Genomic DNA, 17197 nt, shown 5'->3' with positions numbered 1-17197 from the left:
CTCGCAGCCGGGCTGGCGCGTCACGTGGCCGCGCGGCGTCCAGGGCGCGGAGCCGCGGGCCGCCGGGCATGGACCCTCAGACCGCCCGGGCCCTGGCGCTGGGGGCCGCGGAGCCGCCTCGGGGTCTGCCGCTGGCGAGCGCGCGGGAGTCGCCCCCCAGCCCCGAGGTGAGCGCGCCGCCGGGCCGGGCGCGGCCACCACCTGCGCCCGGGGCGGGAGCTGCGGGGCCGCGGAGCGGGGGAAGCGCCTCGGGCCGCCGCGCGAACGTTGAGCGCGCGCTCGAGCTGGAAACGGCTGGGCCGGCGGGCCGCGGGGCTGGAGACACCCCAATGCGTGGGTGGGCGTGCGAGGCTGGAGGCACCCCGAATGCCTGGGTGGGCGCGCGGGGCGGGGAAGCAAGGCCTCGGTCTCCTAGTCGCCCCCGCGTCCTCGCTATATGGGAGGTGATGCTGATGGCCGAGAGCTGGGGGCGGCCGTGGAGGGCCTGCACGGGGGCCAGATGAGGGTGACGGGGCCTGCACGGAGGCCAGATGAGGGTGACGGGGCCCGCAGGGGGCCAGGTGAGGGTGGCGGGGCCCGCAGGGGGCCAGGTGAGGGTGGCGGGGCCCGCAGGGGGCAGGTGAGTGTGGCGGGGCCTGCGCAGGGGCCAGATGAGGGTGGCGGGGCCCGCAGGGGGCCAGGTGAGGGTGGCGGGGCCTGCCCGGGGCCAGGTGAGGGTGGCGGGGCCTGCGCGGGGCCAGGTGAGGGTGGCGAGGGGAAGAGACTTTTCCCGAAGGACCTGCGTCCACTGGTGGGGATGCTCCGCCGACAGCACCAGGTGATGTCTCATGCGCTCGCTCTCCTATTCAACGAAAAGCAAAGGCTTGTTTTGACGCAGGGTTTCCAGAAACTTGTTTCCATTGGCGCGCGCGACAGCTCCTGGTTTTCCCAAGGCCGTTATTACAGCCACAACCTGCCCTTGTTTGCAGTCAGTAACCTCTGCGAGATGGCGACCTCCTGGAGGATAGAAACTTTGTTAACTGCTGTTAAGCCTGGCGTCTAGCATGGTGCCCGACACGATAGACACATTTATTAATTGGTTGGAGGAATGGCATGGCGTGTTTAAGCATGAAAGGTAGTACGTAACCAAAGTAAGAAAAATGTAGTGTTAAGACTTACAAAGAAAATTACTTTAGAGGGCAGGTGGGATGAGATTAATTTTGTCAGGGCGTAGCAGCAAGGGCTGTGTGCTTCCTCTCCAAGGTGAGGGGAGGCGCTGCCTGCAGAGGTGTGGAGGTGCCGAAATGCAGGGCAGACCCCTGTGAGCCTGGGTCGCAGAACTGGGAGAGAACTATGCCCAACAGGTTGAGGGGCTGGGGGAGGGTTGTGAATGCCATGGGTAATGTTATGCTTCCCTTGTGGAGTTGAAGATTATTTTTTTAATCCTCACTCATTGATTTTTTCCATTGATTTTTAGAGAGTGGAAGAGAGAGGGAAGGACAGAAATATCGATGTGAGAGAGACACATCGATTGGTTGCCTCCTGCATAAGCCCTGACCAGGGTCCAGCCAAGGGAGGAGCCTGCTACTGAGGAGCGTGCCCTTGACTGGAATCGAACCCAGGACCCTTCAGTCTGCAGGCGGATGCTCTATTCAGTGAGCCAAACTGGCTAGGGCGAGTTGAAGATTTTTGAGGAGAGGAGTGATTCATAGCGTACGGTGGGCAGGGTGGGTGAATGGGGAGGCAGCTCTGGAGTCAGGGCAGTGGTCGAAGTGAGAGGTCCCACCAGCTGGCCCATACTGGTGACCAAGGGTTGTCACTGACCACAGGAGGTGGAATTGATGCTTTAAATCCAGGTGTGACTAGATCGTGAGCTATGTGGGGCAGGTGCCAAGGGCAAAGAAGGTTGGGCTTAGAGTCAACAAATGTTATATTCCTGGTATGCTAGGTGTTTTCATAAATGTTAGGTCATTATAAGTCCCCGGCAGGGTCAGAACCATCACCCTCAGTTTCCAGAGAAGGAAACCCAGGCGGAGTGTTCACACTGAATGGCAGAATTGGGATTGAAATGAGGTCTTCAGCAGGCTTCACGTTTCTTGTTCCAGTGAGAAAGAGGTTTTAGAGGTGGTAGGACTTTAGGAACTTTTTAAAAATCCTCACCAAGGGTATGTTTTTATTGATTTTAGAGAGAGAGGAAGATGGGGGAGGGGGGAAGAAAGAAGAAATGTTGATGCGAGAGAGAGACATTGATCCATTGCCTCTGGTACGCCCCAAACTGGGACTGAACCTACGACCTAGGTATGTGCCCTGATGGGAATCAAACCTACAACCCTGTTTAAAATGTTTTTTTATTGATTTCAGAGAGAGGAAGGGAGAGGGAGAGAGGGATAGTAACATCAATGATGAGAGAGAATCATGATCTCCTTCCCACTGTGCACCCTCTACTGGGGATCAAGCCTGCAACCCGGGCATGTGCCCTGGCCAGGAATCGAACTGTGACCTCCTGGTTTATAAGTTGAAGCCCAACCACTGAGCCACACCAGCCGGGCCAACCCTCAGCCTTTTGATGTATGCAATGATGCTCCATTCAACAGGCGTCTGGCCAGGGCAAGACTTCAGGAACTTTTGAGTGGTGAGAGCAGAGAGGCATGTGGTTGGCTGTGGGGAAAGATTTCCCTTAGCATTGCACCCGTGTATCAGTCAGGAGAAAGAATTTGATAGAAAAAGTTGTTAGCTGCCCAGCCTGTGTGACTCAGTAGTTGAGTGTTGACCTATGAACCAGGAGGTCACGTTTCAAGTCCCGGTCAGGGCACATGCCTGGGTTGCGGGCTCAGTCCCCAGTAGGGGGTGTGTATGAGGCAGCTGATCAATGATTCTCTCTCATTGATGTTTCTATCTATCTCTTGCTCTCTCTCTGAAATCAACATATGTAAACTAGATAAGAAGTTGTTAAGTAACCAAAAAGTTAAAAATGAACTTGGTGGTGGCAGCTGCAGGAAACAGCTACCAGCCCTCTGGCTGAGGGAACAAAGGGATGCGGTTGGAATGGTTAAAATTTACAAGCTCAGAGGAGAGACTTTGCAGAGCTGGAATTTCAGCCTCAGAGGAGGGGGCGTGGCTCCAGTTAGGGCAAGGGTCTCTGAGCTTGGGGGGTCCTGAGGGCCTGGGAGTCAGACCTCTGTAGGTAGGGCAGGGTGATGAGGCTGGCTTTGCGAGTGTTGGCAAGCTGTAAGCTGGGTTCCTAGGCCGCTATAGGAAGGTTGCTCCTGCTTCCAGGGTGAAGTGTCGCTGGAATGATGCCTCAGGAGTAAGGAGGAGCAAAGCTCTTCCCCCTCCATCCTTGCTGAGTCTAACCAGGCAGAGCAGACGTGGGGGTTGCAGAGTCTCAGCCCCCCACACAAAGGGGAGGAGGGATGGGGGGTTTCAGCTGAGAGAAAGCTGACAACGGGATGCCCCAGGTGTCCAAGTCCTGAATAATTGTTTCTTCTCCTGGCAGGCTGGCTTTGCCCTGCATGACCACTCCGGTCAGGTGAGAGAGACGGAGAAAGCCACGGGTCGACTAGGCAAGTAGACGGCAGAGGCTGGGGCGAACGTTGGGAGAGACTGGGGGAGCGACAGGACAGTCGCTCTGTCTTGTTTACCTTCTCCTTCCAGCCGGTCCTCCTCTTGGCTGCCACGTCACCTTTTTTCTGCGGGTGTTTCCATAGTGCCCTGTTTGGAAGCCCTACTCGAGCTTTCTTAAGGGAAGTTCTGAACTTGTGTCCAAACCCGTCCCTTCTACTGAGAAAGACAGCTTAGGGAAGCAGGAAGAATATAGGCTTTGGAGGTAAAATTGTTTCCACTTTCAATATGTTTTTACTGATTTCAGAGATGAAAGGAGAGGGAGAAAGATAGAAACATGAATGATGAGGGAGAATCATGGATGGCTGCCTCCTGTGCGCCCCCCCATTTGGGATCAAGCCCGCAATCCGGGTACGTACTCTGACCAGGAATCGAACCTCGACCTCCTGGTTCGTAGGTCAACGCTCCACCACTGAGCCATGCAGGCTGAGCTCCTTTTTTTGTTTTTAAAAACTCTCACAACAATCATATCTCCATTTTGCAGGTGAGGAAACTGAGGCACAGAGTAAAAAAAAAAATTGGTTCTGGTAAAAGACACAACATAAAATTTACCATTTACAAATTTGAAGCATGCAGCTCAGTGGCATTCGGCACAGTCACAGTGTTAGTGACCACCACCGCTATTTAGTTCCAGAACATTTTCATCACCCCAAAAGGAAATGCTGTACCCAGTGAGGAGCCACTCCCCAGCCTCCCCTTCCTTGTGCCCTTGGCGACCACTAGTCTGCTTTCTGTCTCTGGATTGACCTCTGCTCAGCAGGCAGATGTGAGTTGCATGCAAATGAATCATCCGCTATGTGGCCTTCTCTGTCTGGCTTCTTTCAGCATAATATTTTCAAGATTAATTCACGTAGCCTGTATACCTTGGACAGGCATACCTCGGAGACGTTACAGGTTTAGTTCCAGACCATGGCAATAAAGCTACTATTGCAATAAAGCTAGTTGTAATCTTTGTGCTGATAGAGGGTTTTGCCTTCATTACAAAACACACCACATCTGTGAAGTGCAATAAAGCAAAATGCCATAAAATGAAGTATGCCTATACTTCATTACTTTTGATGGCTGAATAAATCCCCTCATTCGTATAAACCCAATTTTGCTTACCCATTCATCAGTTGATAGGCATTCGGGTGGTTTCCACCTCTTCGTGATTGTGAGTAGTCCTGCTGTGAACATTTTTGTACAAGTTTTGTTTGAACACCTGTTTTTAATTCTTTTGGGTATCCATTGAGGAGTGGGCTGTATGTTAATTCTATATTTAAGCTATTGAGGGAATCAGTTGAGTACATTTCAGCTCAGTAACACATTTAGTAATTGGCAGAACTGGGATTTGGACTCAGGCAGTTTACCTTCAGAGCCCATAACCTGAAAGTACGACTTTGTTGCTTATAGCTGTCATTATTGTGCAGTGTTAATCGGCTGATTAACACTAGCTCTGACCTGGCATCACCATAGCCCTGTATGCTTGGAGGTTCATTATCCTTCCCAAACGTCCCTCCATTATGTTGAGACCTTTTGAAAATGTACCTTCCAGCCCTCTCATGTTGGGGGGAGGAGACGTGGTGGCGGTCCATTGTGACCAGATGGGTTCTGCCCTGCTGTCAGCCTTTATTCTCATCCCCCTTGTCCTGTGCTCACTTCTCACATGCTCTTTGAGGATGAAGGGACGAGGAATAGAGGAGCAAAAACTCAATTCGCACCTGTATTGTGAAAGTTGATCATTTGTTTTAATGACATGTAAGTTACCTACAATGTAAATTGTGCCCGATTCCCTGTGTGAATTGCCAGACCAGGCAATTAATGGCCTGGTTTAAGGCAAAACATCCTATTGTAAATAATTGATCAGCCCTACTTCTAAAAATGTCAATAGAACATTTTCTTTTTTTTTTTTTTTTAAGTGCTCAGGTGGCTAAAGAACTCTGCACACTTGTTTTACTGCTGCCTTCTTAGTAAGTCTGCCAAAAATTTCCAAGCACAGGAGTAGGTGCTCTGGTTTGCCGGTTGTTTTAAGACCTTCCTTTTGTTGATTTCTTAGCCAGTGGAGCACAGAGCATCCCTAATGGTGGTCCTGCCAGTGATGGGGGCACCCATTCTGAAGAGGAAGGCTTTGCTATGGAGGATGAAGATTCTGATGGGGAACTGAATACCTGGGAGCTGCCAGAAGGGGTGTCCAGCCGCCTGCCTAGGGAACAGGCTGCTGATCTTTTCAGTGAGGACTGGGACTTGGAGTTGAAATCGGATCAAGGGAATCCATATGGTAGGTGTGGAGTGTCTGGGGTCCTAGGCCAGGGTTTGAGACCCTCCTACCAGAGTACCCTTAAAGGCAGGCAGAGTTTGGAAGGGGGACTCACATTGGCTAGCTTAGCCTGATAACCTGTTACAGATCTACAGTTTCTGTGACAGCTCCTTTTTCATATTGGGAAAAAACCCCACACACATGCAAATTTTACATTTGATTCCATAATGGTCATTTACCTTTAACATTGAAGCAATGTTACTCTCTCCAAATATCCTAGTATGTACTGAGCAGCTGCAGACAGAAGTGCCTTATCCATTTGCTTCCTCGGCACTGTCAAGAACTCTTAGCTGAACAGCACAACCATGGGTTGCCTCAGAAAGAACATGCTTGCAATTCCTCAGGAAAGGAGGACTGTGTGTGTGTGTTTAAACAGAGTGCAAGTATGGTTCTCCTAGACATTTCTTGGCTGTTCTTTTTTCCTTCCCTTCTTCCTTTAATCCGGTGGTTCCCAAAATGGGGCACATGCCCCACAGGGGGGCAATTCGAGAATGAGTTATTAATGTGAATTTTTTTGCATTTCTTATGGTTATAGGGGGCCTCCTATACAGTATAGAAATAGATATTTTGACATTTATGCATTTCAGTTTTTTGAAACTTTATTTGCTTTTTTTCATATCATTTCATATTATTATTATTATTTTTAACAACTTAGTGATTTTTTCCTCAGTACTTCAATTGTCCTTTTGTTCTTTTATTTTTCTCTTTCATGGATGCCATGTTCTTGGGAAGCCTTTTTAGACCAAGTTAATGACCTTTTAGGCTTCCTCCATGTGAATAGGCGTTCACTTTTTGAATGATAAGAATTATATGTCCTGGGGAGGCGGGCATCAGGATTTTAAGAGATGCTTAGGTGGGGCATGGCCAAAAGCAGTTGGGAACCACTGCTTTAATCTGTCTTTTAAAACTGCCTGCAGATGCTGATGACATCCAGGGCTGCATTTCTCAAGAGGTCAAACCTTGGGTGTGCTGTGCCCCGCAAGGAGACATGATCTATGACCCCAGTTGGCATCATCCACCTCCACTGATACCCCATTATTCCAAGATGGTCTTTGAAACTGGACAGTTCGATGACGCTGAAGACTGAGGGTACAGCTTTTTGCCTGCCAAGTACATGGGTCTTCAAGATGAAGGTCTTTCTTCTTTTCTTTGAGGTGAGATGTCATATCTGAGGAGACATTCCCAGTGATTCCTGAGCCAGGCACACAGACTGGTGTTAAACAAGGTCCCACTGCCCCCTCGTTCTGTTGTTGTTGTTTTTCATGAGTGTGCTACCTCTTTAGATGTGTGTTTGTTTCTGCGTTAGGAGGAGGAGTTGTGTTCTTTATAAATAAAGGTAGAAAAAAAAAATCAATGTGCTTTTGTCTACTTTTCGCCCCTCGCAACCCCCCATTTAATTAGATACTTCTGAGAAAAGTCTTATTCCTTCATGTAAACCCCTGACTTACATTTAAGGATGGGAGTACTTGGAGTCTTAAAACTACTCTGTGAAAGAAAATATTCTTCCAGGTTTGCTTCTGTAGATCTGGCACATTGGCCAGGGATTGGAATCCAAGCAACATTGGTGACTTTGTGGCTGATTTCTTTTCCTCCAGATGGAAAATTGACCATTTACTTAGTCAACAAGGACTTTCTGTAGGCTGGAAAATTAAATGGCAAATTAAACCAGCACTTGGATAACCCTCAATTGGCCTAAAGGATTTTAAAATTGTTTTCCATGTCATGTTCATTGCTTACAATTACTAAACGAAGTCACTATTTAAAAAAAAAAAAATTCACTTCCTTTTAGAGATGAAGAAAATAAGACTCAAAATGTTGACCTCATCATTATCACACAAGCAGGAACCGGCGGAGCTGGGACCTAACCCCACGGGTGACGTGACGGGAAGCCTGTTCTCTGGGTGGCCCTGTGTGTGTGAGAGCCCAGGGGCGGGGCCTGGGCCATGCCGTGGCCGGTCCGCGATGCATGGGACTAAGGCACCTTTGCCTTTTTGGCAGGCTGAGGGATTGCTTCTCACCTCCCTGCCTTCCTACTGAAGCTGAATCAAGAAAAAGTTTCGGATCTGAAGTCTGAGTCAACTCCACAGCAGTCAAATGAACATTCAACCATTTCACCTATTTTTTTCAGAGGCGCCACAAAGTACGAACAGAGCAGGACCTTATGAGGAAAGGCAGTGGTTTTGACTGAGGGGACTCACGGCCAAGGCTGTCCCAGGGAGACGAAGCGTTCCTCCCACTGGCCTTGCTGAAGGGACCATCGCAGACCCTGTCCCCACTCTGCTGTCTCCTCCCAGTGCCGAGCTGGCGAGACGGGTGTGAATAGGAGGATGTCTGGCGTGACAAGGTGACCTTGAGAAACTGATAGAATTGCTGAATGGAAAGGTTGTGTTATTGACGGGTTCCTTTGGCCCATGTGTAAACTGAAACAGTAAAAAAGCAGGAGTCACGCGGTGAGGAGAAGAGGGAGGGAAGAAAATAGTCTGAAAATCGCTCGTGCGTAAGTAACGGCAGAGAGTGTGCACAAGCTGCTGCTGCTGGTCCACGGAGCAGATGTGGGTCTAGAACTCTCTTCCTTTTTAGAAATGAGTCTTTGTGGTTTCTCTCCTGGTTATTTTCAGCAAAGCAAGTGGGAGGGAAGTGGGGTCTACTGGAGCAAGGACCTAGGAAACTATTCTTTTAAGAGTTAAAAATAAAAGCAACCCTGACTGGGTGGCTCCGTTGGTTGTAGTGTTGTCCGCACACCAAAAGGTAGTGGTTCGATTCCTGGTCAAGGCACATGCCTAGGTTGTGTGTTTGATTTGTCAGGGCATATGCGAGAGGAAACTGATCAATGTTTTTTCTCTCTCTCTGCCTTCACCCATCTCTAAGAATAAGTGGAAATATATCCTTGAGTGAAGATTAAAAAATAATAAAATAATAAAAACAAGGGCTTTTATGGCAGAACATTGAGTATGTCAGGAGAACAAGAAAAGGTGGGAGAGGGGGGAGGTTAGTCAATTATTCTGATATCGCTATTGTTCTAGTGTCCCCAGTAGAATTAATCAAGCATAGAGAAATATATAGAAAAATAATTGCCCAGGCTGTGAACATTGGTTATCTGAAGGGGGTAATGTAGGAGTAAGGAGAAAAGGCGGTGAAATGGGAAAATATTAATGACATGATAAATGAAAATACAGATCGTAGAACTCTGATAATGTTGCAGATACGGACAGATGAAACAATTTGGTTAAATGGTGGAGGTGGAGGCAGTTTGCTTTTATATTTTTGTTATTTTAATACAGATTTTGCAAGGAGGTATTTAAAATAAAGGCAAGATGTTAGTCAGCCATAGAGCTGCCTCCTCTGCCTGGTCTTCCCTGCTCTCTGACAGGCATCCCACTCGCCTTCCCACTCTGCTGCTGTCACGGTTTAAGCGTCTGCCTCCCTCTTCAGGGCAAGAGCTCTGCACGTAGGGCCACGTCTTACTCCTCAGCATCCCTGTTTCAGGACATGGATGGAGCCCAGCAGGACACTGTTCGGTAACTGCTGGCACAAACCTGCAGTAATGGTGCACCATTTGCCTTGGCTGCACGGGGTGAGCAAAAGTAGGTTTACAGTGGTGAGGACTCGAAACACAGAGTTTATTCCTGTATTAGTAATTATTGTATTTTCCGTACGAAGAACTATAAGCCTACTTTTGCACACCCTCATATTTTCGGTTGAACATCCCAGGCCGGTGATGAATAAAGTATTTGAAGAACCTTTAAGAAGTCTCTGTTACATCTGACTGGGATTTATTTAGGATTTCTTTTCTATTAGGTTATTATTTTTGAAAATTGTGTAGGAATAGAAGAGGAAGAAATGTCTGGAAGCAGTGAGCTTTGCAACCGTGCTTTAATCTGAAAGCCTTTATTCAATGACCAAGTGGATTGTTCTCTACAAAATAGAGAGTGTGTAGCCTAGCCAGCATGGCTCAGTGGTTGAGCATCAACCTATGAACCAGGAGGTCACAACAGACCACAGCAAAAATCTTGGGTGACTGTAAAAGATTAAAAATGTGTTTATCCAGTGTGGCTGGGGCCCTCTGCTCATTGCATTCGTGGAGGCAAGCGACAGGGTCGAAAACAGTTAAGAAGTCTTTCTAGCTTTTGTTTAAAAATATATATATACATTTTTTAAATAAGGAAGCAGTGAGTTTTATGCCATCAGATTATGTGTCTTGAAGACATTTGGAGGGAAAGAAAGTTCCCCAGGTCAACTCCCCATCCCCCCCCCCCCCCCCCCCCAAACAAACAAACACACAAAACCCGGTGGGAGAAGAAAGATTTGAAGGAGACACCTGGGGATGCTAAGAGCAGAACCAGTGTGAGCCCTGCTTCCTGGTGTGTCCTGGGGGTGGAGTCCTAAGACGGATAGAAGTTGGAGCTTCCAGGCAGTCGGGACCGTCTTGCAAAAGATGTCCAAGCCCTGAGCCTGCAGAGAGCCTGGCAGACCCTGAAGATGGACACTGGGCGACCTGGTGTCCACCCCACCTGCCTTGGCTCTGCATGCGGAAGCGAGGAGAACCCCGAAGGCCGCCCGGATGGAAGTGTGGGGTCAGGAACTAGGATGGTCAGAGAGAAACACACTTCTGTTTCTTGAACCTCCAAGATAGAAGAGATGCCCCGTTAACAGCAAGGATGGGAACCAGTTCCTGCCGGGGCCAGATCAGCTAGGTAACGATGGTGTGTTGTTTTTTTTTTTTTAAATATATTTTATTGATTTTCCACAGAGAGGAAGGGAGAGAGATAGAGAGTTAGAAACATCGATGAGAGAGAAACATCGACCAGCTGCCTCCTGCACATCCCCCACTGGGGATGTGCCCGCAACCCAGGTACATGCCCTTGACCGGAATCGAACCTGGGACCTTTCAGTCCGCAGGCCGACGCTCTATCCACTGAGCCAAACCGGTTTCGGCCGATGGTGTGTTTTAAGTATCATCATGGTTGCTGATTTTTTCTTTTGCTTTTCTATCTGGACAAAAAACTTGCAGTTTTTGTTCTGTGGCAGAATTGCCATTCAAGTTCCTGTGGGCAGTTTTGTGTGTTTTTGATGGCTCTAGCATGTTTCTGTCTGTTAGGACTTTCTTCCCTTTGGGAAATTGTGGGGAACAAACCTTTTTACCCCCCTCCCCCCCAATTCGCTTGGTGCTGTTGATGGGGTAGCTTGGTCATCGTGAGACCTGAGGCGGTCTGGTGGGCAGCGCTTCCTCAGACTTCGCTCTCAGACGCTAGCATGGCTGGTGGGTTGAGTGTAGGGTCTGCAGAGACCACTCACTGTCTCCATGTCCAGGAGCAAGTGGCTGGACTCAGCCAGGCGCTGTGGGCACTGAGCCCGTCTTCCAGCGCCGGAAGCACACTCACTGGCGAAGGAAATGCCTTGGCACTGCCGCCCTTGGCGTCCCAGAGTTTGCTTTCTGGGGCCCAACTTCTCACAGAGTGGTTGGAACATGGAGAAGAGGGAAAACAAAAACAAACCCAACCCTGGCTGCAGCCCGTCTGGCTTCTGCTTCCCAGTTCTCCCAGAACAGACTCCCACCCAAATAACCGAGGATGCTGGAGCTGGAGGACTGTGTGTGTGTGTGTGTGTGTGTGTGTGTGTGTGTGAGAGAGAGAGAGAGAGAGAGAGAGAGAGAGAGAGAGAACGAGAACACACGTGTGTGAGTGTGGCAGGCCAGGGAGAAGAAGTTGGAGGGTGTAACAGGAAGGCAAGTGGCAGGGCTGGCTCCTGCTTTGTTGACTTAGTGAGCCTGGCTGCAAAGCCAAGGCCTTTGGAAAGAATGGCCTCCCTGCTTCCGGCCGTTTCCACCGAGCTGTTGCGGGACTGAGGGACTGAGCGAGATTCTGCAGGTGTTTGTGGGCAGGAGGGCAGTTCAGTGGGGTTCCAGGGCACCAGGGTTTGGAGAACTCTAGCAGGATTTGTGCTCGATGATGTCCTGGGAGGTAAAACACAACCGTGGTTTCAGAAGGTGATATTTCTCTCCACCGTACAGGGTTGTCTGGGCCTCCCTTTGAGTTAACTTCCCCAGGAGGCCTGCTTCCACTTTCTGACCATTACAGGTGCTGTTGGATTTCCTTTTTTCCTGGTGAGGTGATTTCGATTTCAAAAGCAATTTCCTCTGACAGCTTCTCGTTAGCTATTGAACAAATGTGGCAGATATAAGTTAGGGCCATATGTTTGGCAACTCCAGGCAGGCATCTGAATTTCTGGCTGCGGCCTGTGGCCTTCTTCTGTTCCTCCAGCAGGTGGCAGTAAAGACCTAGTGATTCTGCTCTCTTTTGCATGAGCTGGGGCATGGGGCGGGGGCGGGGGTGGGGGGGGGCACTCCAGGAGAAGTAGAGCTGGCTCAGGGTGACCTTCTTGTTAGTGGACTTCCTGCCGGTTGGCACACTTGTGAATAGGATTTGCTTCTGACTCTATAGATGAATTTTCTCAGAAAAGGTTACTATGAGATCTGGGGTCAGGGCTGTCATTGTGACCACTCAGTGTGTACCCCAGAGTCTGACACATAGTCAGTGCTAATAGATGCTTGCTGACTTCCACCAAAGTGTGCGTACGTCCAAAGGAAAGTAAATGCATTGTGTTGCACCTCTGCCAGGTGATATGTTAGGTGACTTTTCTTATGAAATAAGGCTTCTAACTCTCATTTTACAGAAAGAGAAATTGAGGCCCAGGGAAGTAAGATAATTGGCCAAAGTTCACACAGATGTGACCCAGGTCATCTGACTGAAGCTTTTGGGCTTGCAGGTTTGCTCTATTGGGGTGGGAGAGATCTAGATTTAGCAAAAGTCCAGGATGAATTTGGTTTCAGAAAAAGTAAGGGAATCCAGTATAGCTTTTAAAGAGTATATTTTTATTGATTTCAGAGAGGAAGGGAGAGGTGGGAAGAGACAGAAACATCAATGATGATAGAGGATTATTGATGGGCTGCCCCCTCATGTCCCCCATGCTGGGAATCGAGCCTGCAACCCGGGCATGTGCCCTGACTGGGAATCAAACTGCAGTCTCCTCGTTCATAGTTCGACGTTCAAGCACTGAGCCGTGCCGGCTGGGCCAGTGCAGCTTTGATGTTTATTCATCAGTTTGTTTCTGAATATCTGCTGTGTACTGTGTACTCAGGCGGGAGAGGTGGAGGACCTGGTTCCTGTTAGGGGGGAGGTGATGGCACACGTGCGGAGCACCGCAGGAGAACTGCACAAGCTCGGGGTGCCATGGGAACCCCAAAGAAGGGGTGGGAGGCCAAGGAAATCCCTCAAAGGAGACAAGCTCAAAGCTGCGTCCTGGAGGACTTGGCCAGGCAAGAGGTGGGGGAGGATATTCCAGGCAGAGAAGCCTTACTTCATAAGAAAAGTCACCTAACATATCACCTGGCAGAGGTGCAACACAATGCATTACTTTCCTTTGGACGTACGCACACTTTGGTGGAAGTCAGCAAGCGTCTATTAAGCACTTACTATGTGTCAGACTCTGGGGTACACACTGAGTGGTCACAATGACAGCCCTGACCCCAGATCTCATAGTAACCTTTTCTGAGAAAATTCATCTATAGAGTCAGAAGCAAATCCTATTCACAAGTGAGCTACTTCCCCTGCCTCTTGCAAAGCGCCCCCCCCCCAGCCCCTCCTCCCCTCATGTGACAGGATTTGTATATTTGGGGAACTGACGAGGTTCAAGGTGAGGGATGAAGTCAGGTAAGCAAGGGGCCTTGGAAGCTATGAAGAGGCTTGAAGAGGTTTTGGCAGGAATGTGACATTTTTAGAAGATCCGCCCAGTTCCTGGTGGAGAGTGGTGGGAGGAGGCTGAGACTGAGGCCAGGGAGGCCAGTTGAGGGTTGTAATAAGAGAGGCTGGTGACCTAAACTGGCATTATAGCTATGGAGATGGAGCGAGCTGGAACTATTTATAGAAGGGAGAGCTGACAGGAGTGGGGGCAGATTGCCTGTGAGGGAAGGGTGAGAGAAAGAGTCTGGGTAACCTTGAGGTCCGTCCTGGCTTGGGCAGCCAGGTGGATGGAATGGTTTCTTCAGTCAGAGTGATCTTTACGATCCATGAACACTTCCACACCCGCTGTTTTAAGAGGAAGGTGCTTCATCTTCCAGTTCAACTGTGTTTCCAGGGTTTGGAGGACGCCCCTGGGTGGTGTTAGCCCTGCACCTTGAACATGTGCAGGTCACACCTTTAGGGCAGCCTTCATCTTTCCTTTGCTCTCTCTCAGCGGATGCTCGGGGCATGGAACCTTTCCAGGCAGGTATCTGCTGTGGACACTCGGGGAGCCTCTCCGCCTCTTGTGCAGCTGGTGGACCTTGGGGAAAGCTAACCCTGGCCTGGACGCACGGGCAGGGCATGAGGTTCAAGCCTGAGGCGACCTGAATAATTGTATGTCTTGTCCTCTGTGTTAGTCTCCTGGGTCTGCCTAACAAATTACCATGAACTTAAGACAACAGTTGTTTTCTCACAGTTCTGAAGTCTAGAAGTGCAAAATCTTATTATCAGCCAGGCTCTGCTCCCTCCCGAGGCGGGGGTTGGGGTGGGGGGAGTCCGTGCCTTGACTACTTCAGCTTCTGGTGACGCCCGGCCGACCTTACCTTGTGGCTGCTCACACGAGTCACTGCCTGTCTCCACAGCCTCTCCTTTCCACGTCCACCTTCTCTCTCTTAGAAGGATACTTGTCATTGGGTTTAGGGCTCATCCGGGGAAGTCAGGATGATCTCATCTCCAGATCCTTAACTTAATTGCATCTACAAAGACTCTTTTTCCAAATAAGGTCACATTCACAGGTTCAGAGGGTTAGGAGGGAAACATATCTTTTTTGAGGCTGCCGTTCAACCCACCATAGCAGGGGTGGGGAACGTCTGGCCCTTGGGCCATATAAGGCTTGAGAAATCCTTTGGTTTGGCCCTGCCAAGGCACTAAGGGTGAGTTAATTAAATGTTTGACCAGATATAGCAGGATAATTTTTAAGGTGATGATTTTCATGGCCCTTGAATGATGTTATACATAGCCAAGTGGCCCTGGGCAGGGAAGAGGTTCCCCACCCCTGCACTACCGCTTCTGTGGATGGCAAGACAATGAAATGGGGACCATGATGACATCGTTGGACTCCTGCCTGCCAACCTGGAAGCCTGCCTGCGTGGGGACCTCCAGTTATTTAACTCAGCCAATCCCCTTGTTGGTTTAAGCCGGTTTGACGTGACTGTTCCCCTGCCTCTTGCTGCGGAATGTGCCCTGCCTGATGCGTGTGCCCATCTGGAGCCCTGCGCAGGCAGGCCGTTGGGTGGGGGCAGAGATCGTGGCAGTTGGAACTCTCCTCTGCTGGGCTCTATTGTTGTCACTGTGACCTTGGGCAAGACGCAGCCTGCGGACCATCAGTTTGAATATATAAATGGGGCCCTTGTCCCTGCAGAACGCTTTTCAAAATGGAAGCCACTATGGTTTGTGCTGCTATGGCCTCTGCATTCCAAGAAAGACGCAATAGAGCTGGAAAAGAGCCAGATGGTGGAGTGAGGAAGGGCTTTTACCATCAGGGCAGGCTCCCCAGTGAGGATTCTTCAGCCTGGGAAGATAGAGGCTGAGGAGGGACGTAATTAAAGACCTTTATGTGAAAGGCGTTATCGGTGAGGTGGGACAGACTTGCTCATCAAATCCCAGAATCCTTAGAAGCCTAGGGAGCTACTCCCGAAAGCTGGAGAAGCTGTTTCAGGGTAAAGAACGGAAAGTGCTCTTTTGTGCAGTGCAGAGGTGGACTCGAGGCTCCTGGGCAGCTCGGGTCGTGCCCCTGGAGTCGGGAAGACCTAGGCTCCGCTCCTCTCTTCTCCCTGGATCTCAGATTGCTCATCGGGAAACGGAACAGGAAGCCTGGTACTAAACCAGGAGCAAACTTCCACAGACTAACCACTGTCCACCCACCCGCCCAGCAGCACTGACACCCATGTGATCAGCTGCCTGCTTGTTACTGTGGACGGATGAACTGCAGATTCCCCCCACGCATGGCATCTCGTCACCTCTCCCTCACTCAAGGACCACGCAAGCAATTCTCTCCTACTTCTTCATTGCCTGTTTCCCCCTCTCCACCCGATCATTGTCATGTGCATGAAAACCACTATCACTCCTCCCATCTAAAGACAACCCTCTCTAGATTTCACTTCCCCCTCTAGCTCCTATCCACTCTCACAGCTGCACCGTGTAGCAAAACTCGCTGTAAGAATTGTCTATACTTGTCTCTCCTAGTTCAGTGAATCTTTACAAAATGAAGTCACTCATGAAACCGCCACCAGGTGGACAAAGAAAGGGAGTATCGCCAGCACCCCAGAAGCCCGTGCTCCGCCCAGCCACTCACCCCTCTCCACACTCCAGGGTAACCCCTGTCCTGACAACACCACCAATTAGTTTTATGTTTTTGCCTTTATCATGCTAAAATACATGTCACATAAAATTCATTTGAAGCGTCTGAAAGCGTACAGTTGAGTGGCATTGAGTACGCGCACAGTGTTGTGCAACCGTAACCATGACCCGGCTCCAGAATATTTTCATCACTGCAAAGGGAACCCATCCCATTCGCAGTCACTCCCCATCCCCCTTCTCCTCGGTCCCTGGCAATCAGCAGTCTGCTTGTTGTTTCTGTGGACTTGCCTGTTGTGGATATTTCAGACGGATGGAATCGGACAGGATGTGGCCTTTGGTGCCTGACATCTTTTACGCATCATGATGTTCTCAGGGTTCATTCACGTGGTAGCACGTATCAGAACTTCATTCCTCTATATGGCTGAATGACCTTCCATTGTATTGCCATACCACGTTTCTTCATCCATCCATCAGCTGATGGACGTTGGGTTGTCTCCACCTCTGGGCTATCACGAATGCTGCTGCTATGAAAAACCGCACGCAAGTCTTGCTTGCACACCAGTTTTACCTGTTTCTGAACTTTAAGTTGGCCACATGATTTATATTGTTTTTCCGTCTGACTTTATACTCTAGGCAGGTTATGTTCTATAACGTGACATCCATCCACATTACTACATAGCAGTAACTTTGCTCATTTACATTGCTGAATAGTGTGTCATTGTGTGAATATACCACCACTTATCTATTGTTGACGGCTTATGTCCAGTTTGAGGTTATTATGAAGAATGCTGCTAAAAAATAAAAAAAAGAATGCTGCTCTGAAAGTTCTTTTTAAAAAAAGTATTTTTATTGATTTCAGAGAGGAAGGGAGAGGGAGAGAGAGAAACATCAGTGATGAGAGAGAATCATTGCTCGGCTGCCTCCTGCACGATCGGGGATCGAG

The 17197-nt window shown here is 49.5% G+C and overlaps 1 protein-coding gene across 4 annotated transcripts; it reads left to right on the top strand.

Annotated features, from left to right (window-relative positions):
* COPRS (coordinator of PRMT5 and differentiation stimulator) lies at positions 1–8959 on the top strand. 4 transcript variants are annotated; one of them, XR_013996984.1, is made up of 5 exons: positions 1–167; positions 3476–3542; positions 5636–5857; positions 6814–7050; positions 7686–8959. XR_013996984.1 is itself a non-coding variant. In XM_081109985.1 (5 exons), the coding sequence occupies exons 1-5, from the start codon at positions 69–71 to the stop codon at positions 6981–6983; spliced, it is 609 nt and encodes a 202-aa protein (XP_080966111.1). In that variant the 5' UTR covers positions 1–68; the 3' UTR covers positions 6984–7657. The 4 variants fall into 4 exon arrangements, 2 of the variants coding, with proteins under 2 accessions (XP_080966111.1, XP_080966112.1); XR_013996985.1 differs by having other exon boundaries at positions 8025–8796; XM_081109985.1 differs by lacking the exon at positions 7686–8959 and adding an exon at positions 5499–5549 and having other exon boundaries at positions 6814–7657.
* The last annotated feature ends 8238 nt before the right edge of the window (positions 8960–17197 follow it).

The sequence above is a fragment of the Myotis nattereri genome (genome assembly GCF_964212035.1).
Source record: "Myotis nattereri genome assembly, chromosome: 16".
Lineage (NCBI taxonomy): Eukaryota > Metazoa > Chordata > Mammalia > Chiroptera > Vespertilionidae > Myotis > Myotis nattereri.
The sequence above is the reverse complement of the archived record's forward strand: the minus strand, read 5'-3'. Positions and strand labels throughout refer to the sequence as shown.